Raw genomic sequence first — 20,072 nt, forward strand, 5'->3', positions numbered from 1 at the left:
TTTATTTTTAAGTAATCTCTAGCCAACGTGGGGCTTGAACTTGTAGCCCCGAGATCGAGTCGCACGCTCCACTGACTGAGCCAGCCAGGCCCCCCTGTATTTCTTTTTAGTATTAAGTTCTCTTATCTGCATATTTTAGTCGAGTTTCCCCTGCTAGAGTGGTGGCTCCCTGAAGGTCGGGAAGGGATGATCATTGTGTTCCTTTTGGGTGATTTCTAACTTCCTGTTTATGAGTTTGTGATGACATTTCCCCTGTGCAAGCTGCAAAGAAAGGGGAAAAAAAGAAAGAGATTTAAAATTACCCCTAAAGTTTATTAAAAAAGGCAAAAGATAAAAAATTGACATCCTTCTATCAGGCCCCGTTATTATAAAATGTTTTCATTGCTTCTTTTTGTTTGTTTGTTTGGGGGGTTGTTTTTTGTTGTTGTTTTTATTGCTTCTTGAAGTCCAAAACCTGAGAAGTGTGACCCAGTAACATCAAGCACAAGGAACACACTGGCCAAAAGTTTGACAAGTTAAATCCTTACAATGAATTGAATCAGAGAATAAGAATAATGCACCCATCTAAAGATGTCAGCTACTTAATGAAATTAAATATTAAAATGAAATCTTAACAGAATATTAAAACAAGAGGGAAACCCCTTAAACTCATCTCGGTAAGAGCCCTGTGAGCCCCAAACCTTCATTCATTCTTAGGTGTCTGCCTTGACAGCTTTTAACTAGAGACCGTGGGGGCAGAAAACCTTCCCTCTACACCACAACAGAGCTGGTCCCTTGACGTCCAGATGGTAACCTGCCACCCACACACGGTCTTGAAGCAGAGACCCTACGCACGTGCTAGAAGACATGCTTAGTTATCAGCGGCTCTATTCGCGAGGCCTAGCCCTCTTTGCGTGAGGTCCGATGGGACAAAAACAGCGAGCACACACTGTTAGGATCAGCAGAGGGCACTCTTCAGCAACAATACTTCCAACCATCCACTTGCTCACCCTGGCTGCAGACACACTTTTTTTGCATGTGGGAAATTCGGGTCATCATAGAAGTTGGCAAACCATTCCCTTGCGGCCCCTTCAGTATAACACAGGAATGATAACACAATGCGCGTGAACACCTTGACCGCAGTTTTAAGAGATGTAGGTGCTGTCAGCCTGATAATTACACGAGGAGCCAGCGGGAGTTTGTCTGAAGAGATTCCACAAAAGGTTGAATCCTGAGTGGGGTTTGAAGAGAAAGGGCATTCCTGGCCTCGCCCCAGGGTTCTAGAAGCACCTGGAAGGTTCTGAGGGAGTCCGTGATTCAGCTCACCTGCGTAGTTGGATTCAGGAATGTAATTGTTATCGAACCTTGATGTGCATGCCAGATATTTTACTCCTAGGGAAAGGAAAATGGGTAGGTTTGGGAGACATTTGCGAATGGGGGCAACAGAAAAATATAAAAGGAAAATTGCCTAAATAAAGTCAGTTCTTTTCTCTGTAGTTAGACATTGTTGGGCTCTTCATGTCCACACCAAGGAAGGATCCTGGGAGTGCCTCCTCTCAGGAACCTGTGGTTGCCTGTCCCTCCATCCTCCTCTTCTCCACCTCACCCAGGACTCCTGAGGCCTGTTTTCAGCTTTGCATACAACAGCACAAGGACCTTTCTTTGCCAGAGGTGGCCAGTTCGCCTAAAGCCCTTGCAGTTGGCAGCCCTGGCTGGTTCGTTCTCTCTCTCTCTCTCTCTCTCTCTCATCAGAGAGAGAATGAACAGGGGAGAGGGGCAGAGGCAGAAGGAGAGAGAGAATCTTAAGTAGGCTCTGCACCCAGCAGGGAGCCCGACGTGGGGCTTGATCTCACGGCCCTGAGATCATGACCTGAGCTGAAATCAAGATACACAACCGACTGAACGACCCAGGCACCCCAGTCCTGGCTGATTTTGCAACTCCCATCAGATCTCATAGCACATGCGGGGCTGCCAAGATGGCGAGGCGGCATGGGAGGGTGAAATGGTTTTATTTTCAGAGACAAAATGTTAATTTAAGTCCTTGCTCTGCTCTTATTAATGGCGTGAACTTAAGCGCACTAAGCCGCGCTGTTTTCAACACTGATATGTAGATAATACATTCTCAGAATCCAGGGCTTTGTCCATGCTGAAATGCTATGCAGATACGAGATGCTGCTATCCATTCGTTCGTTCGGAAGATCTTTCTTTAGTGCCAGCACTGGGCTGGAACCTTCAGGGAGGTTATGCTTTCTTAGGGAAGACAGACAATGAATAACCAAATAATTGTATGGTATAGTGTCCCTTTGGGAAAAATCGAGGAAGAAGAAACAAGTCAGCACAGGAGGATAAAGAATAGACGGACCAATGTGACGGGCTGGTTGGGGGGTGTCCTCTCAGGCAGTGACGATGAGTGAACAGAGGCTGGAATGAAGTGAGGAAGTGAGCGGTGAGAATATCAGGAGAAATACTTTCCAGGAAGCATGAGGGAAGACCCACGAATAGGATCTGTGCTAGCAGGAGTGTGGCACGTGTGCTGGTTCCAGAACTTACTGAACACTTATGTGCTAGGCACTTTGATTTAGTACTCACCACACTTGGTGAGCTCCTCTCCCAGGTCCCGGTTTTACACGAAGAAACCGAGCCTCCAAGAAGTTAAAGGACTTGGCTCCACCTTTCACACCTGGTAAATGGCAAACCTGAGATTCCAACAGGGGCCCCAGAGCCTGAGTGGTTCTCCAAGACTGGGGCCCGCCAGCAGGGGGCAGTGCGGTGGGAGTCCCTGCAGCATTGGCCCCGGGGCAGGGTTGGGACAGGAAATGGCAAGGCAGGACCCAGTAGAGCTTTAAAATATTTGGCTGAATACCTAAATGGTGCTGGTTATCTTTTCCTTTTTTGTTAAAACCGCCTTTTGGCCCTTGTGAAGGTGTTTATGTGGGGTCGGGATTGGATGAGCTTATTTAGTAGGGTAATATTCCAGATGTCTCGGTGATTGCCCAAGTAATTAAAACATTTTTGTAAATAACGTGGGTCCTTAATTGTATGGATTCGAACATTACCTTTCTATCCTCGAAGACCTGCTAGCCGCTTCTATTATGCAATATGTTCCTCGCTGGCTTCTCTCAACAGCCATGGGCTCAACCCATGTTTTTGTTTTGTTTTTCTCTTTTTCCTTACTCAGCTACCAATAGAAAAAAAAAGCCACCATTTGGGGCCCGTGGAAATTAAAAGTAAACATAGTTTTATCTATAATATAAACGTTTTGCTTTAAAGAAAAAGTCTTGCATTGAGAAACATTGAATGAGATCATCACACTTGTCCTTCTAAATACCAGCCAGAAAGAAACAACAAACTTTACTTTGTCTTGTGCTGTAATTCTTCAGAATTAATTGATAGCTCTTAAATTTCACATCGCAAGTGCCACTTTTCTTTTGTTCCTGTTTTGGTGTTGTGTCTCTCTCCTCCCGAATATATGAACGTAACAAGAAGTAAGAACTGACAAGGAAGCTAAAGTGTTTTCGTGAAGATGCATGGAAAGTTTAGGACTAAGAAGGAGAAAGGACTGAGCACGATCAGGGCGCATGGCAAGTCCTTTAAGAAAACACCTGTTTCAGATTACAGATTTCTTAATGAGACACACGCAACTCTCGAGTTTAAACATAACACTCCCAATTCAGTCAACCACCCACGGCCATTCTCCAGGTGTTTGCGATTATGTAATGTCCTGAAAAATCATCTGGATTGTGTCAACTCAGAGTACTGCTTGGGTTTTAAAAAAAAAAAAATCCGCTGCAGGCATTAATTTATACTTAAAGTCTCAGTGTAGCACTTATAGCACTTGAGAAAAATAAATAAATAAAATAAAAGTCATAAATAAGGGGTCATTGGTTTCTGATCTTTTTCCCTCCCAATGGCTAAAAGTATGGTTTTTGCTTTAAGTAGTAAAAGGCAGGCATTATGAACTCTGTAAAGCTTCATTGACCAGACTTCTCTAATTCAGATTTTATAGTATTTAGGATGGTGTTTACTTTTGTATTACCAGAGAAAAGAGGACAGCCACACTGAGAAAGTAAAGGAAAAGTGGAGATAACTATCTTCTGTCTTTTAGAAACAGCGTTGACATTGCTTTCTAAAATAAAACTTGCAACACACACACACACACACACGCATGCAAACCTCTTTTGGTGTCTGCGTAAATTTTCATCTTTAAATGAGTCATGCTCACCACAATTTACTTTTTCAAGTTGACATATTTTTAGATGATTAACAACTTGAAAGTCCCTAGGCTTGGGTAATTGAAAAAACTTTGGGGATGGAAGGAATACGATTTGAAAGAGACTCCTTTGAGAACCCAAAGCTTCAGCCCAAACAGAATGAAAATTGCCTGTATTATGCAGTTATTTTAATTAAAAATGCATGCATAACAGGAAAAGGAAAGCAATTCTAGACACTGCTCCTTCTAGTTTGACTGGTTGTTTGAGATTTGGAAGCTTTTTATTTGTCCTCTTCCATTTTTAAGCTTTGCATGAGGTCCTAAGTGCTTCATTCCTATTTTGGCCTCTATACTAATTCTAGGTCTTTTCTATCTAGCAACGTCTTAAAGTCAGAGCTAACTACTTTTGTCCTCTCACATAGTATGGCGCTATTCTTCCAATTCTTTGTATTTTCCCTTCTGTCTCACAGCCTTCCTGGCCAGTCCCCGTTCACCTAAAGAGGGAACAAATATTCACCAGCGTCTCTGCAGAATAAAGCATATCACTTCTTTTCATTCGCTGATTAGCGGTAGCATCTTTTTATTTTCGCAAGATACAAAAGTTGTTTCTGTTGTAAAAAAGTAAACTACTCCTTGCAGAAGAACCAAACTATCAGAAAAGCGGAAAGAGGATATAATAAAATGTACTTGCAATTCCACCCTCTAGAGAAGACCACTGTCCACATTTTGGTGTGTCCCGTCCAGGCATCTCCACGCACACCGTAACATGACAAGATACAATCTTTTAAAATGAACCCATTTAAACTCATCACTGTATGTGATCTCTTTAAATAAAATTGCTGTTCAGTAACCTGCTTTTTTTGATTAAATAGTATTTCATTTTTCCGTGTCAGTGAATCGAGATCTACGTCACTTTTTAACAGGTGCGTAATATTCTCTTGTATGGCTGTACCATAATTAGGTGAGTGTACCCTAGTAGACCCATCATCCGGATTGTTCTATCTTTTTGCTATCATAATACACACTGCAAAGATAGGTTTGTGCTGACATTTTGTATTCTTGTTGTCTCCGTAGATTTAGATCTCAGAAGTGTGTTTTTAACATTTAAATCTTCTATGCATTTGGAACACGTTTCCATATATAGTGGGGGCTTACTCTCTTTACTCACATGGTCGGCCAGTTGTGTTCCAATACCGTTTATCGGAAAATGCGTCCTTGCCCCACTGATCAGGAATTGCTGTCATCGTATATAAATTCCCCATGCAAGTGGGTCTCTTCTCTTCCTGGGCCGATGTTGCACTGTTGCCATTGGTATAGCAAGTTCCATTTTACCGTGTATCTGGGCATCCCTTAGCTCAGTCAAGTTGACACAGGAAATTAACCATCCCAACCTAGAGCCTCCAATTTCCGTAGCTGTCTGCCTGTCACCTGCTGGGATAAAGGTTGCTGCTGAGACCATTTTGTACAGAGTGTACCTCAATGTCATTGTTTGGCAGGATGACACATGGAGGGCCCTCATGTCAGCCAGCCCTGATTTCTCCTGTCATAAATGCTCTATGTAAGTCTTTGGTTTCAGGAACTGGCGTCCAATAAAGTTGGCTCAGGAAGAAGGTGGTTTAGTATAAGGCTACAATGTAAGATTTCAACAGCTTGACAGTAGGCAGGTCTTTAATTGTCCTACGGTTGGGGTATGAGAAGGCAGAGTAAATGATGGCCTGTTTTCCCAGCATGAATTCTGAGCCAGTTGAGAAGATGAAAGAGTAAGAAAGATGGCAGACACGAAAAAATACCTTATTTCTGATGAAGCTGATATTGGAGAATGTGACTTCTACCTGCATGTAGCTGAGGTTCCAAATACCGTATGTGGGCGAAACTTAGGCAGACTCTATTCAGATTTCACCGGCTGTGCTGGACCTGTGAAGGCCACGGCCATGGGGGCTGGCCCCTCCCAGACGGACTTGCTTTCTGTGGGCAGGCTGATTACCTAAAAGGAAGGGGAGAACCAGGGGTTTGTCACTTGAAATGTGGCTAGTGTAACTGAGGAGCTGAATTTTTAATTTTGTTCCACTTTAATTAAACTTAAATAGCTACACGCGGCTAGTGGCTACTCTCGGACAGCACAGAATTTCTTTCCATTCTTAGATTTAGTATGGACATGCCTCTGGAAAAGTTGGCTTTAATTTATATGAATTCATTTGATGTTTCACTTGGTTTATCGAGCACCTAAGTGAATTTGTATGCCTGGTGTTGGAAATACATTGCCTTTGGATTTCTCAAGTCAGCTTTTAGGGGAAGGTGTGGAGACCTGAAATCTGTCGTCCCACACACCTGGCTGAACATGGCCTTGGTAACATGGCCCAGCTGTTTCAAAGGGAGGCTCCTCTTTCACCCTGAGCTCTAGGACCTATCATGGTAGGCTGAGGGGACAAGTGGGGGCTTCTGTCACCTGGCTGTGAGCTCTGGCATGCTCAGGGCTGCATCTACATGGAAGAGGGGGCTCCTGTTTGGAATTCTCTCAGAGACATTGTATGGACTAGCATGGTCCTTTCACTAGAGATTCATTCTCTCAGCTTGCGCTACTGTCCTGGTCACCCCTGACACTTTCCTCAGCACATTTTCTGTGGAAGAAGTGAACAGTTCTTCATAGCTGCCAAACACCAACTTTTTCTTCTGCTTGTTTTGTCCAAGGTATCTTACCTCCTGGAGGGCGGCAGCATGGCCCATGAAGACTTCTGTGGACATGTTGGTCAGATGAACCCAGGAGACCTGCAGGTGTGGCCAAAGACAAGCAATTGCTGATGGTTTAATAGCCTTTGGGTGTGCATGCTTGCTCTCACCCAGTTCCAGTACATTCACACTTTCCTCCTTCTCTCTCTTAAACTTTTGACCTCTTCCTTTTTGTGGATCCTTCCATTCAGCCTAGAAACCTGCACTGGTTTCTTGTATTCACTCAAGCTTTCCTTGACCCACTCAGTCACTTTTTAGTTCCCAACTAGTCTTTCTCTTACATTTCTCAAAAGCATAATCAAGGATAATGGTCTTAACTTACTCATCTTCCATTTCATGCTTCACTCACAGAAATCAGGGTTGGCCTCTCTCAACATCCACCCAAACCTCTAGGTTTGCTCAGGCAGTGGTCACTCATGATGTCCACATGGCCAAACTCAGTGTACCACTTTCTGTCCTCATCTTTCTAGACCTTTCTACTGCATTTGTGACAATTTTTTCTTTTTTTTAAAAAGGTTTTATTTATTTATTTGAGAGAGACAGTGAGGGCAGGAGGAGGGGCAGAGAGAGACTCCGAAGCAGATTCCGAGCTGAGCGTGGAGCCTGATGCAGGGCTCGGTCCCACCACCCTGCGATCACAACCTGAGACGAAAGCAAGAGTCAGATGATTAACTGACTGAGCCACCCAGGCATCCCGTGACAATTTACTCTTTGTCTTCCAACTTGTTTGCAGGGGTAAGTGTTGTCACTTAAGACCATGATCCAAATCTTGCCACCGTCCTAGGCTTGTTGGAGACACGTTAGAATTAGAAGCCCCAGCAACTCTTGGGTATTCTTTGCTGGGTTTGTAAGTCTGAACTCAATGTCAAGGACTTTCTGGGATTATTTACATATTGTGTGGAATTTTAACTGCAAATATTTGAATTGTGTTTCAATGAACATGAAATTGAAAGCATTTTCATGTGAATAATCTCTCTAAAGTAAGTATTCTTTTTACCTCATTTTTAAAATGAGAGAATGGGAGCACCTGGGTGTGGCTCAGTCGGTTAAGTGTCTGCCTTCGGCTCAGGTCATGATCCCGGGGTCCTGGGATCAAGCCTGCGTCGGGCTCCCTGCTCAGCAGCGAGTCTTCTTCTTCCTCTGTGATCCCTCTCGCTCTCTGTGAAATAAATAAATAAAATCTTTAAAAAAAATGAGAGAGTGGGGATTTAAAGATGTTGAAAAAAGACGTCCATGGCCTCAGAGCTTGTAAATAGCGAGGTGGAAAAGAGAAATCTGCTCTCCCCCTCCAAATCTAATCGGTGGGCTGTACATATTAAGAAAGTTCCTGCCAAACTAGGTTATATCTAAAAAAGGATAAACAAGGTATGAAAAGTAGATTGAAAATATGGAGAGATAAACTGAACGAAACAGAAAAACACACGGGAGGCCAAGTCTCTGAGGAGCCCCAATAGCTGCCATCAGATGGAAGAAGCGCAGCGTGGGGCAGTGCTGAGATCTCCTTCATGTTGTGTTAGAGCTGTGGTCAGCGGATGTTTTCTGTAAGAAGTGGATAGCACCTATTTTAGGCTTCGTGGGTCATATAGTCCCATATGTGGCAACCACTCTGTCCTACCTTCGCAGCATGCGAGCAGACAGCGTGTCACTGAACGGGCACGTCTGTGTGTAACACTTACGTACAGAATCAAGTGGCAGGCTGGATTTGGCCCCTGGGCTGTCGTTTGCAGACCCCTGTACTAGAAGGTGTCATCAGTCTGGTCAAATGGAAGATGGAAATCTATTTAGATTTAGTGACAGAAAGAAAACTAAACTATGTAGTGGCCTTCTTTCAGATCTGGGAACGGATATTGCCCATTCTGGTCTCAGAGTCTTTTCACCTGCTCTTCCCTTTGTATGGACTCCCTTCCTCTCGCCCTTCCCGGGTCACTTCTTACTCCTTGTCTGGGTCCCAGCCTGAAGGTTCCGCCCTCAGGTAAGCTGTTCCAGTTCCTGCGCTCTCACAGAAGCCCGTGGTGCCCGCTCCCCCCCCCAAGTACAATCATATGCCAATTGATTGTCTCATTGTTTAAAGATTTTCTCCGCACGAGGGCCGGCTGGAGGATGCTGTTGGTGGCCTGCCTCTTGGCCCTCTGCCCCACCCCCGAGTCCAGGTGGCAGCAGTCCCCGTGTGTGTGCGCGCATGCGCGGCTGTCCATCTCACGCGCAGCTACTCTGCCCGAGGGCGCTCTCAGCTTCCGGATGTGCTCGGGATTGGACGCCCCCAGAAGAAGTCTTGTCAGAGAGGGATGGGAGTTGGCTACCCATCTGTGAGCCCCGGGGGCCCACAGATGGCCCCTGCTTGTCCCCACCCCTTTTTGGCTTTCTCCCTTGCCGAGCTTGCTTTTTCCTTCTTCACTTGTGCTTTCTATAGCACGTCCCGAAGAAATACTTGCCCTTCACTCCTAGTCTCGGGATTTCTGTGTCCGAAGCCAAGCTAGGACAGGCGGGGAACCTGTCTGCCATGTTCCATCCCTAGGTCCCGAGGTTAGTGTCTGGGGCTGGCCCCTGATAACGCTCTCGATAAAGACAGAAACAGATGCTTGCAGAATGTGCACACCGGTGGAGGCAATTACTGCTCCAGGCAGTGAGGGCTCCATTAGCGGAACCGAGCAAGCACAGACAAGTCCCCTGTGCACGGGGCAGTGGGCGCCGCGGGCCCCCGCGCGGAGCTGTAGGCGGAGGCCCATGGCGTCCAGCTGCGCCAGTACGGGCTCGCGCCGCGCCGCCTCTCAGCTGCGTCCTGTCCTGGGCCCCGCCCTCTGCAGCAGGCGCGGCCTCTGCTCGCCGGGGCTCCCACGGCTGTGCTCCCCGCCGCGGCTTGGGTCCCGGTTAACGGCGTGCCCATGTGGGGATGGGAAAGCTCGGCTACCTCGTCTCAATTTGGGACAATTCGGAAGGTTCAGCCAACACTGGAGCTCCGTGTTGGACCGGCCGAGGCGTCCGTTGTAACCGCGCTGCGCCTTGGTTTCTCCCCCAGCCTGGTCATGTGCTTTTCACGTAAGGTGTAGCTCCTGAGTGTGGTTCCCGGCATTCTGTCCCCCTGCAGCTCCCCGTCTCAGAGCTCAATCTAAGACTTGGGGCGCCCAAGCGAAGAGCCTTCCATTTGTGTGACTTTCAGGTCTGATGCTTTGAATTCAAATGGGGAAGCTTGCAGAGCTTTTGGAATCCTGGAAATGGCTTCAGCAGTTGTCACTGTTGCTTTGTTATTCCTCACCACCCCGAAAGCAGCGCTTGTAAGGGGCCTGGCTTAGTCCCCATGACACAGTTGCCCCACCTGCAGACTTGTTAGAGGCTGGGTTACATTTCCTTCTTGTTGGTCCGCTGTTTGCAGTGGATGACCGCAGGCCGGGGCATTCTGCACGCCGAGATGCCTTGCTCAGAAGAGCCAGCCCATGGCCTCCAACTGTGGGTTAATTTGCGAAGCTCAGAGAAGATGGTGGAGCCTCAGTACCAGGAGGTGAAGAGTAAAGAAATCCCCAAACCCAGTAAGGATGGTGTGACGGTTGCCGTCATTTCTGGAGAAGCCCTGGGAATAAAGGTGAGCTGCGCTGTTACGGGTCTGTGAAAGCCGAGGTGTGCGGTCACGTGAGGCTGGCCCCATCGGGGTCTCCGGGTCTCGCTGGGTGGATCACAGTTCACATCCCACGGGGTGGACTTGATTCAGAGGTGTCAGAAGAAGTGGAACCCAAAGGAACCCAGACCTTTTTTGCCACGTGCAAACCCATAGAGTTAGGGAAATTTCAAGAAAGCAAGCTCGTATAAAAAATGTGGTCAAAAGCAATTTTCAAGGTCTAAGGATGTGTGCGAATTATAGCCTCTCACTTACTGTACAGTTTTATAGCTCCTTGGTACTGCACGTTTGTGACCTTTAAGAGACAAATAACCCAAACCTGCTCCACTCCCTGAAGATTTATTTAAATCATTTAAGCCCAGCTTAGTAAGGAAAGCACACTACTATATCATAGAAAGGGTTTTTTTTTTTAAATTAACTTGAGCATTGATTTAACCCACACATGCCATGCCCTATACATTCTTCTCAGCTGAGACTTTATAATATTTAGGATTAGGGTCCCACCTTTTTGATCAAATAAGACCAATTGAGGCTAAAGATTATGGACATATTTGTGGTAGGAGAAGGGTGTGGCTCAAGTCCCTTGTTCATTAACTGCCACTGGGTTGGCCAAATGATTCGTGCCAGTGAAGTGGCACGGTAGTGAGCCGGGTTGTGTAGTCTCTTAGGGGGCGTTTCCCAGAGGCAGACCCCGAGCTGGGAATTCCTGTGCCGGTGATTGTAAAAGAAGTGCCCCTAGAGAACAGGAGAAGGAACCAGGGCGGGGAAGGGAAGGGAGCCAAGCAAGGGTGTCCTCTCTAGCAAAGTCGCAAAGAGGACAGGGACTCCAAAAGGTTCAGTCTGCCTTCAGGTTGTCCTGACCCACCCAGGGCAAGGGAGCTGGGCTTTCCTGTTCTCTTCCTTGAAGTCATTACCTAATGGCCGTTGAGTTTGGGCTGGGGGCATGGAAATGGTTACAAGGGTTCCTCGGGGATCTGGAGGGCTGTATCCACAGTTTCACAAATGCCACCTGGGGCGGAGAGCATCAACATATTGGGAACCACTCTGCCATTCTCCCTGTGGGCGGTCAGCACCTAAAACTATTTTAAACACTAATTTTTGTAAATTTAAATGTCGCTCATATGCACTGACAGGGATAATGGCTTGGCGGTGGCTATTAGCCAACCGCTCAGTGGGATACGTATCACGGTTAACAGGTTGGTCAGGGTTATTGGTTGGGACTTACCAGTGTGTATTTATATCTCCTGTCTTGCTGAATGTTGGGTAGTGCCCTTTTCAAATGTATGGCAAATGTGTCCTGCCTTTCAGCTCCACAGAGCAGAATTCAGATCCTGCGGCGTCTTCCTGGTACAAGGCGAAGGACATCGCCGTGTATAGGAAGGATCAGGCAGGGAGGCCTAAGGAGAGCTGAATTCGTGCAGAAGCTAAGCGGCTCATTCTGTTTCCTGGGCTATTTTTCATTCTGGGTTTCCAGAACTCTGGGGTTCTAGGGACCTCCCTGCAGGGGATACTGATCGTGGAGGTCAAGAGATTTTCCCCTCTTCACTCCCAACCAAAGCACAAGGCTTTGCCCAGTCATGTATATTGGAATGGTCGTTAAGATTTCATTTAGAAAAAAAGCTATCTGCAGCTAAAAAGAGAAATGAGACCATGGATTTAACAGATAAGCAAAGCCAGCATTATCACGAATCCTTAGAGTTCACAACTGCTTCTCATTTATAGACAACACGATGCAGTTTTAATGTTGGAGCCGGTTCCAGTTACAGGCAGAAGGACATTTTCAAGTACTTCCAAGCAGCAGACCACATGGTCTTTTTTTTTTTTATTAAAGATTTTTATTTATTTATTTGACAGAGAGAGACACAGCGAGAGAGGGACTACAAGCAGGGGGAGTGGGAGAGGGAGAAGCAGGCTTCCTGCCCAGCAGGGAGCCCTATGTGGGACTCGATCCCAGGGCGCTGGGATCATGACCTGAGCCGAAGGCAGACGCTTAACGACTGAGCCACCCAGGCGCCCTGGACCGCATGCATGGTCTTTGCGATCACAACCAAGAATGAGAGACCAGAGGTCATGTTTTTTAACTTTGTAAAACAATGTCCTAGTGGTTGCTGGCCTCTCTTTTTCTTTTTGTCAAGTAAAATCTCTGAAGTGAACTACATTCTCCTAAGTACACGATCAGGCTTTATTATGGGAGCATTTTATTGAGAGACTCTTGGAACCCTGGGCAGCATCACTTTGACTTTTGAGGGGCCGTGTGGCGCTATGGTTACCAGCATGGCTTCCGAAGACAGCCGGCCTGGATTAGAATCCCCACCTTGAATTAGCTGTGTGGCCTTGGGCAAGCCACTTAACCTCTCTGTGCTTCACTGTATTCATCCGTAACAGGGTTGCTGTGAGGATTAAGTGAGTTTTTGATATGTTTAAGCTATCTGGACAGCACCAGACACGCTGTAAGCACCACGTGAGCGATAGCTGTTACTATTATTATTTTGATTAGTTCATGTTCACTTGGGCAGGAGCTGGGCTGAGATTTATGTTTGCTGTCTGTCCTAAAGGGACTCGCGGGGATTCGGGAAAGGCATTTAACCTGCTCTGAAGAAGAGACACCAGCAGGAGTCATTGTAAGGATGGGGGATTGGCCATGTCTTTCCAGGTCTCATAAGAAACATAGTTTTTTTTTCTTTCTTTTTTTTTTTTTTTACATCTGAAGGCTTAATATCTGTTCACCAAGGAGTGACTGAGACTTAAAAGCCCAGACATACCTTAAATCAAACTGTAGATTGTTTTGCATCAGAAGATGATTTTAAGTTCAATTACAAGGTGAGGCTGGGAAGCTACCTTTCAAGAGATGGATGTGCTTCTAGCCAATATGGAGTCAATGACTGCTCCCCTCCTGCAACTAAAATATCTAGAAAACGGAGTTAGTGACCATCCCAGCACTTCTTCAACTTTATTCATATGGATTACCTGGGGGGAGGGAGGAGGCTTGTTAAAATGCGGACTGATTCAGCCTGTCGGGTGAGGCCTGAGTCTGCATTTATTTATTTTTTTTTTAACTAGGCTCTTCGCTGGGTGGGCTTGGACTCGTGACCCTGAGATCAAGACCTGAGTTGAGATCAAGAGTCCGACGCTTAACTGACTGAGCCACCCAGGTGGCCTGCGAGACTGTTTTTTTTTTTTTTTTTAAAGATTTTATTTATTCGAGAGCCAGAGAGCAGGAGCAGGGCGAGGGGCAGAGGCAGAGGCAAAGGGAGAAGGAGAAGCAGACTCTCCACTGAGCAAGGAGCCCGAGGGGAGGCTCCATCCCAGGACCCTGGGATCCTGACCTGAGCCGAAGGCAGATGCTTAATGACTGAGCCACCCAGGCGCCCTGCGAGTCTGTATTTTTTTTTTTTTAAAGATTTTTTTTTTTTAAGATTTTATTTTATTTATTTGATAGAGACACAGCGAGAGAGGGAACACAAGCAGGGGGAGTGAGAGAGGGAGAAGCAGGCTTCCCGCTGAGCAGGGAGTCCGATGTGGGGCTCTATCCCAGGACCCTGGGATCCTAACCTGAGCCGAAGGCAGACGCTTAACGACTGAGCCACCCAGGCACCCCAACAAGTCTGTATTTTTAACCAGCTCCCAGATGATGCCCGTGCTGTTTGTCATATGTGTAATGAATGGCTGTGGGATCCAAGACACAGGAGTTGACTCGTCATGAGGAACAGGTTGATTACGTGCCTAGGGAAGGTGTTCAGGTTCAGCTCTGTGGCTTTTGGCAAATCTTACCTAACTTTTCTGGATTTTAGTTTTGACATCCATAAAAAAGGTGAGGGGGTTTTGTGCAGGGTGTTAAAAGCTTGTTTAAAGTCCTTTTTTTTTTAGTCTGAAAGGTAGATGTGTCCCTCTTCCCAGGTTGTGTATGTCTCAGCACTCGGGAAGCCACAACCAATTTTGAGCAAAATTCTGCCAGAACATCACGATCTAAAGTGAAGGCTGAAAGGAGAAAAAGATAAAAATGGGATACTTTGCATAGTTTCTGTCACTTCTGGAAGGTCAAAATCACATGTTTATTTCATGACAGTATGAAATTCTCCAAAGCCCATTCCATCCTTATCAGGCAGCCAATCAGCAATGTTTCTTGGCCGTTCTCTCTGGAATATAATGCCTCTATTTGTATCCTGCTGTTTTAAATTCCACTGTGTCAGAAGCAAACCTTAAGGAGGCCTCAGTCCCACTGGGGTCAGAAAAAGGCAACCTGGAGCCAGGCTGCCTGGGTTCAAGGCCAGCTCCACCACTGAGTAACTTTAGAAAGGCCACTTAAGCTTGCCAGGCCCAAGTGTTCTCATCTGTAAAATGGGTCGAGAGGATTAAATTGGTTAATACGTGTAAAGAACTTAGAACAGTATCTGGTGCAGAATAAGCTCTAAGTATTTGCTGCTTTTACTTTGCAGAAGCTTTGTACATTGTTCATGTGGCCTATAGACATAACGAAAAGAATCTTTCTTCTGATGGACGGATTGTATATCCACGTGTTGGATGATAATCAACATTTTCAAAATTCACTTCCCAAAAAGTGTTGGCCAAGCATCTCCTGTCATTCTCTCAGATCTCACCACTGTGCCTCAACACCTGAAACAGTGCCTGATACATACCAGACAACTCATGAACATTTCCTAAGTGCATAAGTGAAATTGTTACAATGTAAATGAATGCTGGAATAGGAGAAACGGGTGAAGTAGTAAGAAGGTAGACAATCTAGGGGTTAAGAATGATTGCAATAAGCTTAATATGAGCTAATTAAAAAGTTGAGAGATGGGAGCCTGGGTGGCTCAGTCGGTTAAGCGACTGCCTTCGGCTCAGGTCATGATCCCAGGGTCCTGGGATCGAGTCCCACATCGGGCTCCCGGCTCTGCGGGGAGCCTGCTTCTCCCTCTCCCACTCCCCCTGCTGTGTTCCCTCTCTCGCTGTGTCTCTCTCTGTCAAATAAATAAATAAAATCTTTAAAAAAAAAATAAAAAAAAATAAAAAGTTGAGAGAACAGTAAAATTAGCTAAATTGCATTTTTAAACTACTTAAGGGATTACGAAGTAGAGAAATTAAAAAAAGATCTTTTTCCTTTAAATGTGAATACTAGGCTGTTTTGCAAGACCCAAATTGTTCCCTGCAGGTTTCTTAAATTCAAGCAGTGACAACAGGGATGGGCAGAGATGTGGAGGCTTGGGGGTCCACAGGAAGCTATCTTCTCTGCTTTAGCATCTTTCCTGTCGGTTTTCAAGGTGTGGCTTGATCTCTAGTAGGGGGCGTGCTTACCAGCTTTCAGTGCGTCCCTGTTGGATATCCCTCCCCCCCCCCCCCCCGCTCTGGTTTCACTCCGGCAGGCGCTGGGTGACCCTGTGTCCCTCGGGCATGTCTCTCCACCAAAAAGCAACCTGCCCGCTAATCAGCCTGCGTTGGTTGTGGGTTGGCACATGATTTAGAACCAAGTCTGATTGTTACCTCCTAGGCAGAGAGCTGATGGGAGTTTTCCGGCTGTGTAGCAGGCCGTTGGTGCACACACATACTTGTTCCTATACCAGAGCTAGAAAGAGCTTCTGTTTGCATCCAGGAAACTTTAAAGGCAGAATGTCATTTGCAACACTTTATCACCAGTATACAATTTTGTCAGTATTCCTTGCACCTTAGTTGGATTTAAAATATATAGAGAGTTTGTGTGGCTTTCAGGGAAGTAACCTTGATAGCACATCCAAACAGGAGTGGGTTTTTGGCAATCCTAATACTGAACAGTACGCTTAGAACATTTTTGCATTGTACCTATTTCTCTATTTCCGGGATGAGTTGAACTCTGTGTTTGGCACATTTTAAGCGGATCTTGCAGACTTTACAGTTGACCCCCCCACGTCTCAGCTCCCCTGCTCCTCTGCCTTTCTGAGTTTGCTCCCATTCACTTTGTGATGTGGGGAGAGCTGGCCCCTCCACGGGAGCCCTCCCTTTCCTTCCCGAGCTCAGAAGAACAGCTTCTCAAAGTAGCATTTAAAAACTATTAAATCATGAAAACAGGTAGCGCAGGCACACTTTTTTTTTCCCCTCTTTTTTTGCCTTTGAGGTATGCCGACAAGTTCATGGGTCTGGCTCAAAAAAGAATGATGAATATTCTCCCAGTGGCAGAGGTTGTAAGTGGCACTGTGTGCTCCTGACGAAGGGGACTGGAGAGAATGGGCTCTAGCTGCCCCAGAGAGTGAGCAGAGGAGAAATGCCACCTGCCCAGAAAGGAATCGTCCCTTCCAAAGGCTTCTCTGTTCATTTATTGTATTCCTAAGTCAGCGCACTCTGTGATAGGCTTAAAAACTGGGTATTTAAAAAACTGTTCCCTTTGGGGTGAGGGTGGGGGGTAAGGACGGATCTGACACTTCTCTCCATGTCTCTTTCTTTTCAGTTTTGAAAGATGTAAATGTTTACATATTTAAAATATCAAGTTACCAGAGAAGGAAAAGGAAAAGGAAAAAAACCTCAAATCTTAAAATCAAAAACAAACAGAAACAAATGAAGACCTTAAAATGTGTATAAAGCTCTCAGCAACATAACTACACAGAGAAAAGTATTTATTTTAAGGACTTTTAAACATAGTTCTCTGACAGTACATTTTTAGTGGGATGTAGTCTAAAGAAAAAAAGCACAAAAATTTTAAACTTGACTCCATCATTTATTGTTAGTATTGGCATTACAGTTTTAAAATAGTTTTGTGTGTATTGTGAAATAAAAACCAGTGAGTTAACTTGTTAATATTTTTGGGAATCAAGATTCTCAGTGTAAGAAAAATAGATACAAATATAGAAGAAAGAGCTAAGGGGTGCCTGGGTTAAGCATCTGCCTTCAGCTCAGGTCATGGTCCCAGGGTCCTGGGATCGAGCCCCGCATCGGGCTCCCTGCTCGGCGGGAGGTGTGCTTCTCCCTCTCCCACTCCCCCTGCTTGTGTTCCCTCTCTCGCCGTGTCTCTCTCTCTGTCGAATAAATAAAATCTTTAAAAAAAAAAAGAAGAAAGAGTTAAGAAAAATACTGTAATATTCAATGTTACATTGAACAGTAAGTGGACATTTTTAAAAAAGGATGGCCATTATCTCTATGAGGCAGTTTCTGGAAACCTAGTATGATTTGACCACTTTAGGAATCCCAAGCTTTTTAATGATGTGATTTTATGTTTCTTCCTGATAACGGTCTTTATTTTCCTCTAGTTGTTATTTCCATTGATTTTTTTTGTTTTGTTTTTGTTATGGTCCATGTTTAATGAGATGCTATGAGGAATGCTAAGTTAAAGTCCCACCTAAGAAATTCAGTCACCCAAATGAATTCTGGCCGAATTTCCCTCTTGAGACCTTAAATAAATAAGAGGTGGGTGTTGGGAAAGAGGAAAGGAAATATCAGCACAAGGCAGAGAACCTTGTGGTCTCCCTTTGTTTTGTTCTATTTTATTAAGAATTTTTATTTATTCATTTGAGAGAGACCGAGGGAGCATGAGCAGGGGGGGACAGGCAGAGGGAGAGGGAGAAGCAGGCTTCCCGCAGAGCAGGGAGCCCGACGCAGGACTCGATCCCAGGACCCCAGGACCACGACCTGAGCCGAAGGCAGACATTTAACCAACTGAGCTGCCCAGGTGCCCCTCTGGTCTCCCTTTGACACAGGGCGAGGGCAACAGCATTTGCCAGGAAAGGATATGGTGAAGTGCAGTCCTGTAGAAACGTGGACTTGAGGATTTCACCATCTCCACCTCCTTGCCGTTCACCAAGGTCCAGCCTATGTCCCCTCTCTTCAGTGAAGCCTTCTCAGCTGCCCTAGATCTACACAGCCATCTATTTCCACATCCCGTGGGATTTGGGACTGACAGCTATTTAATCCACGTGTCCCATTGCTCTGTGAGCTCTGTTCGTTCAGTCATTAGGCACCAGCTGTGTGCACATCGCGCAGTGCCCTGGAGATAGGTGACTAAGAAACAACCACCGTCCTCAAATAAGGTCATGGTCTAGCGGGGGAAGGGAAACTGGCACACATCAGAGGTATCATGTGATACGTGAAAGGTGAAGCCAGCAGCACGTGAAGCTTCCGTGATAGTCTGGAGGAGGGACCATCGATTTTGCTTGTGTGCTTTGTAAAGCGAGGGAAAGAAAGAAAAGAGACGGGGCAGGGGTCATGTTTTAGAACGGTGTGGCCAAAAGGCGTGGGTAGTAGGAGTGTGATACCTATTTGGGGATCATGATGGCAGGCTGCATGGATAACCAGATCCTCATGGGCTTGTGACCAGGCAAAAGGAGATGGCGTAAAATATGGGGCCGGAGGGAAATCCAAGACCAGGTCTGTCTACTCCTGGATTTTTGCCTACAGCTGACCTTGGCTGTATGCATCTACCCCCGTCGTCTCCCTCTCTCCCAGGGTTGTCAGAGGCATGGTTTGAGGATAAGGTAGGGTGGAGTGCTGCGTGCAGCCTTCTCTTCTCTCGAATTTCAGAAAGCCGCCCGTTCCATAGGAACTTCCCCCCACAGGCCATGGAGCCCGAGCGGATGATCAGCATCATTCCGCAGACAAGTGCAAAACTTGGTTCTGATTCAGTGTTGAGAATGGGCACAATTCGGTCTGTTGGTCTTGATGAATAAAGATGAGGACACGAAAGAAATGCATCCGGCAACTTCAAAGACTTGTCCTATGGTAGGCAGCCGTGGTTGGCACTTCATTTGCAGTTAGGATTGTTCACATAAACAGCGGTCAGGATTTGCTCAAATCCGATATACAAAAGGTTGCTCTTGCCCAGGACGCTCTGTTCACCCCCGAAATACCACTCTTGGTGTGCACAAAGGGTGCCAGATGTTATTATTCCTTCACGATGTCCCCGCTGACCTAGGAAGCACATTCCAGTGGTGGTAACAAGCCCTTTTCTGGCAATAAGTGAAGGACTTCCATACTGGCCATGGGGAATTGGAAGGATTTCCCAGAAAGGGAAATAGTTTGGTGGAGCTCAGCAAGTATGTATGGAGGGCCAGCTGTGTGCGAGACCCTGTGAAGGTATGGGGGAAAAGATGACAGAAATCAGGGAGCTGGAAGGGCCCAGTTGAAGGGACAGACACATCAACTGCTAACAGTAGTATACTGTGGTGAGTCACCGGACTGGTGAACATGGCGGCTTTAGGGGAAGGCAGACTAGATAAGAGGCTCAGCCCAATCTGAAGGTTCAGGAAAAGCAGGCCCGAGTCTATAGGAGCCACCTGACCCGACAAAGAAGGATGGAAAGTGTCTAGACAATGCGAAGGAGACAGCACGAAGCCCCAGAGGTGTTCATAAGGTGTTTCTGCTTCCAGGTGGGGAAAGACCCAGTGGAATAGCTCCATGCTTGAAGAAGGCCTTCAAAGCATATATATTCATTGTCTTAAGCACAAAAATGGGAAAAATGATCATCTTTACCATGTAAAACTTTTCTGGTCATTTATCTCCCTCTCTCTCCTCTCTCTCTCTCTTTTTTTACTTTTCAATTTCATTTTCTTCTGTCTCTAGACATCAATTGGAGGTTCTGCGAATTGA

The 20,072-nt window shown here is 46.0% G+C and overlaps 1 protein-coding gene across 8 annotated transcripts in view; it reads left to right on the plus strand.

Annotated features, from left to right (window-relative positions):
• Window positions 1–20,072, plus strand: part of PIR (pirin) — a 101,434-nt gene that overhangs the window by 22,794 nt on the left and 58,568 nt on the right. For 7 of the 8 annotated variants that reach the window (XM_078064572.1, XM_078064566.1, XM_078064574.1 and 4 more), the window contains 2 exons: window positions 6,878–6,961; window positions 10,287–10,493. In XM_078064572.1, the coding sequence (XP_077920698.1) occupies window positions 6,878–6,961; window positions 10,287–10,493 (291 nt within the window). The remainder of the gene's footprint in view (window positions 1–6,877; window positions 6,962–10,286; window positions 10,494–20,072) is intronic. The other variant, XM_078064573.1, reaches the window with a different exon arrangement.

The sequence above is a fragment of the Halichoerus grypus genome, chromosome X (assembly GCF_964656455.1).
Source record: "Halichoerus grypus chromosome X, mHalGry1.hap1.1, whole genome shotgun sequence".
NCBI classification, from domain to species: domain Eukaryota; kingdom Metazoa; phylum Chordata; class Mammalia; order Carnivora; family Phocidae; genus Halichoerus; species Halichoerus grypus.